General features: G+C 55.6%; 1 protein-coding gene across 1 annotated transcript; it reads right to left on the bottom strand.

Moving 5' to 3' along the window:
• CCDC116 (coiled-coil domain containing 116) lies at nt 1-4,621 on the bottom strand. Its single transcript, XM_011987343.1, has 5 exons — nt 4,517-4,621; nt 4,091-4,224; nt 2,758-3,312; nt 2,059-2,643; nt 1-895 (listed from the first exon to the last, which is right to left on the bottom strand). Exons 2-5 carry the CDS (start codon nt 4,160-4,162, stop codon nt 185-187), a joined length of 1,923 nt encoding a protein of 640 aa, XP_011842733.1. The 5' UTR covers nt 4,163-4,224; nt 4,517-4,621; the 3' UTR covers nt 1-184.
• Between the last annotated feature and the right edge of the window lie 2,344 nt (nt 4,622-6,965).

The raw sequence follows: 6,965 nt of genomic DNA, 5'->3' as shown, positions 1-6,965 counted from the left end.
TCAGGACAACAAACCTGTGTCCCAGCAACACAGGCTTTATTTCTATTTCTTTCGCTGGCTCCCCTGAGAGTCTCAGCAGAGCTCCTCGTGGGCATTCAGCCTGTGGTGACTCTGCTCATGGCAGGGGCTGGTGTAATGGGCAGCAACTCTGACAGAGCAGGGAATCGAGTGGCTAGTGGGGACTTCATGGTGGGTCACTATGGCCCACGTCCACAGAGTGGCTGACCGAGGCCTCCTCTCCAGGTTCTGGGAGGCTCTGGACTCCATTCTCCTCCTTGCCCTCATCCTGGTCCTCATCCTTGTACTCATCCTCATCTTCATCTTCAACCTCGGCCTCATCATGGCCTTCACTGTCCGTGTCCTTGGACTTGGGGAGACTGGAACCCATGCCAGTGCCAGCGGACACTGAGAGCTTGGGCTCCAATGGGCTGAGCTGCCGGCTGGCTGGCAAGTTGGTGTAAATGGAGCGGCAGGGCTCTGTGGCCTGGTCCTGGGCAGTGTGGGTGGCCGGTTCCTGCTGCACAGAGGGTGTCTCTGTGCTGCGGTGGGGGGTGCTGAGCCGGGAGGTCTGCCGGGCCCTTTTGGCCTCCTCCAGTTTACGCAGCAGGCAGCTCCGGTGGGTCTCCGAGGACAGCTGGATGTGGGAGCCTTTCACCTTCTTTAAGCCCAGGGAAAGGTCCCTGAGCACTTGGGTGACAGGAAAGGAGAAGAAGCCCAGCTGCTTACTGAGGTCCTTTTCAAACTCATACTTGCGGATGAGCAGGGAGGCTGCCTGCTGGGTCAGGAAGTCGGCGAGCTCCTCATAAAGGCGGTTGGAGAAGTGAGACATGCTGGACTTCGATGAGATGGAGGGCAGCGGCTTCTTCTTTGTGAACCTGCCACTGCTGCGGGGGCTCTGCATAGCAGCCGGGGAGGGAAAGGAACACATGTCACATCTGCCAGTCCCATCCCTCTGTGACACCCCTTCCAGCCACTGTGACCTCCTCAGAGCCCTGCCAGCCCTGCCCATCGCAAACATGAATGGGTACACTTCGTGTGACAAACACACTTGTCACACGAAGGGTACAGCTTTGCCACATCTGCTATGCTGACGCACTCAACTGCCCACTTTCATGCTCACCTCACCATCACACCTCCTACACCTGTTGGGCCTGGGGCAAGGACAGAGAACTGTCACAGGGTGAGGTTAATCTGAGCTTTGACAACTGGGTTTGGGCAGGCTTCCGCCCAGGCCTGCCCAGAGAGATGCCTGCAGGAGCCTTGATGGCCGAGGAAAGGGTCGAGGGACCATGCTGGAGATCCACGAGTGTGAGGCCACCTACGTGTTGTGCACATCCTGCCTGGTCAACTTTCCCTCGGCAAAGTCCAGAGACTGGAGAGTCCTGCTGGAGGCAGCTGGATTCAAGGGAACTAGACCTAGGAGGCAAGGCCCCGGCCAGGCTAGTGCTTCTGTCCACAAGGGACGGGACCCTCCACTCCCACATAGGAGCGTCTCTAGATTCACATAGAAACGTTAGCAAAAATACCCAGCATAAATAAATAGCCTTTATTGATCTGTGACAACACCTGGTAGTAGCTAGGCCAGGATTCACGGGCCCCCATCAGCTTGACCCCTGCCCAGGAGGTTTCCACAGTGCAGGGCAAGAGACCTTGACCTTGAGCACCTGCCAGTGATAGTGGCTGCTAGGAGTGGTGGGTCAAGGAGCCTTTCTCCTGCAAACTCATGTCCAGTCCTACTTTCGAGGAGGTCACCTCTGGACACAGTGAGGCAGGAGATGAGGAAGCAACTGGGGAGAGCTCAGGGAGAAGGTAGCAGGAAGAGCGGGGGTAGGGGCAGGCAAGTGGAGGTGTGACAACCCTGAGGTGGCCCTGGCCGCAAGCCACCTCCACCACTATCCCGGGCGCGGGCAGGGTGAGGTGCAGGCCCCGCCAGGGCTGGGCCTTCTGTCTGGAGCTCAGGGAAACAGGTGGGTTTTGTAATTTGGGATCTGAGTCAGGCTCCTTCTCCCTGGAGTGGAGTGAGGGGCTGGGGACATCGGGCTTCTCCATGGGTGTCACCTTGAGCTTGAATCTGGTGGCCACCTGGGCACTAGACATGGAGGGGGAGCCTCCTCTGTCCTTGTGTTTTCTCTGAGGCGTCTTGGGGCTGGAGACTGTGGGGTGGGGCTGCCCGCTGTTGGTGGGTTTAGCCGGCTCAGAGCCCAGCGGCGGCAGATTGCGTTGAACCTGCAGCTCTGAGGGGGGCTCCAAGCTGGTGGGGAACAGAGGACGGCCGTCGTGGCAGCGGGCGCTGCGGAGCTTATCCACAGCCTGGTTGACGACGCTCTGCAGGGCAGGGAAGAGGCGGTGGTCAGCCAGGAAGTTCAGTGTGCGATGGGGCTCACGGAGCGGACAGTAGCCAGGCAGGTCGAGGGACTCCAGCTGGCTCAGTAACGACTTGATCTCTTTATTGAACTCTCGTTTGCAGATCGGCTCCTGTTCTCCAGGCCTCGGCTCTGATGCTTCAGGCACACCAGAGCTTGAGCCCAGCAGCTCTGAGAACCAGGACAGGAGCTGCTCCTGGGTCCACTGAAAGCTGGTCTGGCTGCCCAGCAAATCCCACAGCAGGGAGTCCCTCTTGGAGCAGGACTGACTGAGGCCTTTCTGCAGAAAGAGGGTGACTCTGAGAAGTGTTCAGGAGCAGCCAAGCCAGGGCTGACCCTGGCCCTGGGCTCTCCGTGGGAGTCCACCCCACCCAGCCATGGCCCCGGCTCTCACCCCTTTCCTCTCCAGCTGTAGCAGCCGCTTGAGATTCTTCTCCAGCAGGAGTTTGTCCTTCACAGGTGGCAGTGAGCCTAAGCCTTGGGCACCTAGGTCACTGTCCCGGCTGTGGGAGCCCAGCCAGCCAGCCATGAGGCTGCTATGGGAGTCGGACATGGAGCTGGAGCTGGATGGGTAGTTGTTGGGGTGTCCAGTGCAGAGGGTCGGCCGTACACGGTGCCGGTGTACAGTGCTGAGACTGGGCCGGGCATGTGCCCGCCGCCCACCACTTGGCACCTCCACTGGGTCCTGCACCTCCACAAGCGGCACCCCAGCCTCGGTCTTCATGGCAGCCATGCGCTCAGTTGCCTTCTCCACCACTGTCTCCAGGCTGTCCAGGACATGGCTCTCAGTCAGGAAATCCAGAAAGTGGCTAAAGGGCTGAGGGTGCCTCTTGTTTCGGCGTTGGTTCTGGAGCGCTGAGCTGCCACATGTGGATAGTGGGTGTGGCACATGGCCCGGCTTGGAGGCTGGCCCCATCTCTGGAACCAGTGGCTTCTTGGGTAGCTGCACCTGAGCAGACAGGTATGTCACAGTGGGCATGGGTGCCCTACAGGTGAAGGGCTCCCTGGGGTCTTCCTAGGGTAACACTAGGACCTGAGTGAGAGTGAGTAGTGGAAGAAGCTGCATTTTGGAGTCTGGAAGCCCTGGATTTGGACCCTGGCTCTGCCACCTACAGCCTGATGACAGTGTGCAAGATGGCCCCTCTTGAGGTCCAATTTCCTTATCTGCAAAGTGGAGGTCTATTCAGGGTCGCCCTGAAGCTTTCCTAACACCTACATTTCACACACACAAGTCCTGGCTAAGGGACTTAGCCTGCTTCTGCCCTGATACATGGCAGGATGAGCAATCATGAACCTCTTGGAGTCTCCCTCCAGCTCCTCATCTGTCCATGCAGCAGGCCATCCCTGTCTCCATGGCAGGGCTGCAAACAACACCTGAGGTCTTGAGTGCAGACAATAGCTGAGGTCTCGAGCCCTGTGCTACCCAGGGCTGTTTCTCCAACTTGAGCCCTAGGCACCTAGTCAACTCCCAGTTCCCACTCTAGGGTCCCAGTCCACCCAAGCACCTTCCAGGTCGCTGGAAGTCAGAAGGAAACAAGGAATGAAATTGAGTGTGACAGGGGCAAGCAGGGGAGTCATAGGAGAAGTCAAGGCAATAAGGACTCCGCTAAGAGGCCCACAGAGCAGGTCAATAGACAATGAGAAATGGGGGCTGTGGTCTTGGGTGTCAGGGTTAGCGGGGAACATGTTGTGGCCTTAAGGGTCGGGGTCCTGCTGGGCACACTTACTCGTGCACTGCACATGGAGTGGCTGGCCTCATCGTCAGCCACGTAGCCCGAGTGGTGGCGGCACCTGGCCATGTGGTCACCTGGCAGGTGACCGAGCCTGCTGCCCACCTCTCTCTTCAGCTGCGCATTCCTCTCTGCGCGGGCTGGGGAGACAACGTGAGGGTCTCCAATAGGTCCACACATCTGTGGCCCTGGAGTCTGCGGTTCCCTTGCTCCCCGCACCCCGCGTCCTTCATGCATCCAGCCCTTCCTCTGCTCCATGGCCCCCATGCGTCTGCAGGCAGGCAGTTCCCAGAGTCATCGGGATGGAATCGCCGAGGACCATCCTGTCTCCGATCATCTTTGGATCTGCGTGTGCTTAACCCTCCCTACTCCCAAACCCTGGGCAACCTGGCTTTCGCCCCAGCCCGGAATCAACAGACTCACCAGAAACACCGCCTTGCTCCGCGCAGGCCAGTACAGTCTGCGTCCTCACTGGGCAGCTACACAGTGCGAGGAAGTCGACCGGCGGCCTCCACTTGCTTATTTGCATACCACATCCTCATTGGTTCTTACCGAGGAGCTCATCCACTACCCTCTCCGACACAATAGTTGGGGGCGGGGCCCACATTGGCCCAACCTCCAATTCTCTGGACTCTGCCCTCCCACACTCGTCTGGGAGCCGCAGGGTGAAGATGCTGGTGTCTACGTCCCCGCTGCCGGGAGGACCCCCGCCCACCACCGAAGCTGGGGCTAGGCTCTATGATCCGCTCCTGCCCCGAGGGGAGTCTAAAAGCCAAAGCCGCGTCTTCCACCGGTGACACAAGCACTTTCCTCGTGTCCTCCCTGGTTGCTGCGCAGCCCTGGGCCTCCTGCTCCTGTTCCTTTACAGGGGCCTCTGCCCCTTCCGCGGTGTGCACAGCCCCAGGTTCTACCTTGAGACCTCTCCCCTCTGCAGTGGAGAGAGTGCTGGCTCTCAGTCACAGACCTAGCTTCAGTTCCTGGCTCTGCTCTTTCCTGCCAATGTGACTCAGCCTCTCTTAGCATTGGTCCTGCACTGTAAATGGGCTTGAGTGTTCTTCCAATATGGGAATACGGGATTCAATACAATCTCCCTACAACACACCCCGTATCCCAGTGAAGCCTTGAATATTCTTACCTCCTCTCCCTCCCTCCTTTTCTCTTTTGCTCAGTAATACCCCACCACAGTGTCACTTCTTCCAAAAAGCTTTTACTGTGAATTCTGCCACTCCGTACACGATTCACAGTAAACCCCATTCCAGACTCCACCATACCATGTTGCTACTTATGTGTCTACCAGATGGTGCTCCTTTGGGGCCAGAACTGAGGCAAGTCACCCTGAATCTTTAATACTTCCAGTGTCTGGCACCAAGTAGGTGCTCAATGAATGTCAGTCTCCTCCTTCCCATCTGCGCACCCTCGGGACCTCTCACCTTTCCAAGATCAGCTTCCAGTGGAGAATGGTGGTTGGTTGAGGTCTGACAATTCACCAGTCACTATAAACACAACAGTCGTTATGCCAAGAGCATGGTTGAAGGACTCTATGAGGCTTTCAATCCTCACATACCTCATGAAATATTGTTACTCTCGAGTTCTGCTCTGTCCTCTCAGCTCTGGCTACCCACTAGGTCAGGGACAGAGAGGACAAAGCAGGTCTGGGTGCAGGCCCTGAGCTGGGAGGTTCAGTCTTATCTCCACTACTCCTGGCAGGACCACACTTTCGCTCTCTGACCCCCCGTTTCCTAATCTGTGAAACAGGAATGACATTACCAATTTCATAGTCTGGACACAAATACCATGGGAAAAATCAAGACTGCTACATTGCAGTGAAAACTGTGGCTGCCTACCATATACAGTCATGGGTAAGGAAAGCTTTTCTGGAACAAAGAGAAAAACAGTGAAGTTATTAATGTAAAAGCTGTAGCCTGGCAGAGAGCTCAAGATGGAAACAGGAGATAATGTTTTCTCAAAAAAACCCATTAGTGTATATGCTTTCTTTCATTTTCTTAGTGTCTAGAGCTCAAGAAAAAATAAATAAATAAATCAAGAAAATGCCTGCTCTTATAAAAATCTGCAAAAGATCAATAGGCAATTTGAAAAAGAATAAGAATAGCTAATAATATGAAAATTTTCATTCACACGGCTATCTAAGAAACTACTAGAATGTGATAACATTGGTGTAATCATCTTTATGTTCTCAAAACAACACACAAAAAAGGTGGGTTGGGGAGAAAGGGAGTTGGGTGTGTTTATTTGCTTAGAGAAAACACTGGAAGGACACAACCCAGAAAGTTTACAATGGCAATCTCTGGGAAGGGTAGGAGATTTTTTTTTTTTTTTCTTTTTTGGTATTTTTCCTTTTTCTTTTTTTTTTTCTTTCTTTCTTTTTTTTTTTTGAGATAGAGTCTCGCTCTATCGTCCATGCTAGAGTGCAGTCATGTGATCTCGGCTCTCCACAACCTCCGCCTTCCGGGTTCAAGCATTTCTCCTGCCTCAGCCTCCCGAGTAGCTGGAATTACAGGCGCGTGCCACCACTCCCGGCTAATTTTTGTATTTTGAGTAGCGACGGGGTTTGCCCATGTTGGCCAGGTTGGTCTTGAACTCCTGACCTCGTGATCCACCCGCCTCGGCCTCCCAAAGTGTTGGGATTACAGGCGTGAGCCACTGCGCCCGACTTCCTTTTGGTATTTTTCATATTAAATATCACTTTTGCAGTCAAGGAAAGTTCCGCGTTGCAATGAATCCAGCACTGGTCTGGTTAGCGCGGGAGCTGTTGCCGGGTCCTTGCAGGGGCACGCCGGACCGCTAGGTGGCGAGAACAAAGGCGAAGCGCAGCCGCACCTGGGCGTGTGCGTCGGGGCGGGGCATGGGCAGC

This window comes from Mandrillus leucophaeus, unplaced genomic scaffold (assembly GCF_000951045.1).
Source record: "Mandrillus leucophaeus isolate KB7577 unplaced genomic scaffold, Mleu.le_1.0 Scaffold308, whole genome shotgun sequence".
NCBI classification, from domain to species: domain Eukaryota; kingdom Metazoa; phylum Chordata; class Mammalia; order Primates; family Cercopithecidae; genus Mandrillus; species Mandrillus leucophaeus.
Note: the sequence above shows the minus strand (reverse complement) of the source record. Positions and strands in the feature narration are given on the sequence as shown.

What these genes read in the sequence shown, in the direction of transcription:
- CCDC116 (XM_011987343.1), bottom strand. Translation starts at nt 4,162, where the DNA reads ATGGCCAGGTGCCGCCACCACTCGGGCTACGTGGCTGACGATGAGGCC. An exon ending in ACTCCATGTGCAGTGCACGA is followed by an intron (nt 3,313 to 4,090) that starts GTAAGTGTGCCC and finishes CTGTCTGCTCAG; the next exon opens with GTGCAGCTACCCAAGAAGCC. An exon ending in CCACCAGATTCAAGCTCAAG is followed by an intron (nt 896 to 2,058) that starts GTGACACCCATG and finishes GCTGCTATGCAG; the next exon opens with AGCCCCCGCAGCAGTGGCAG.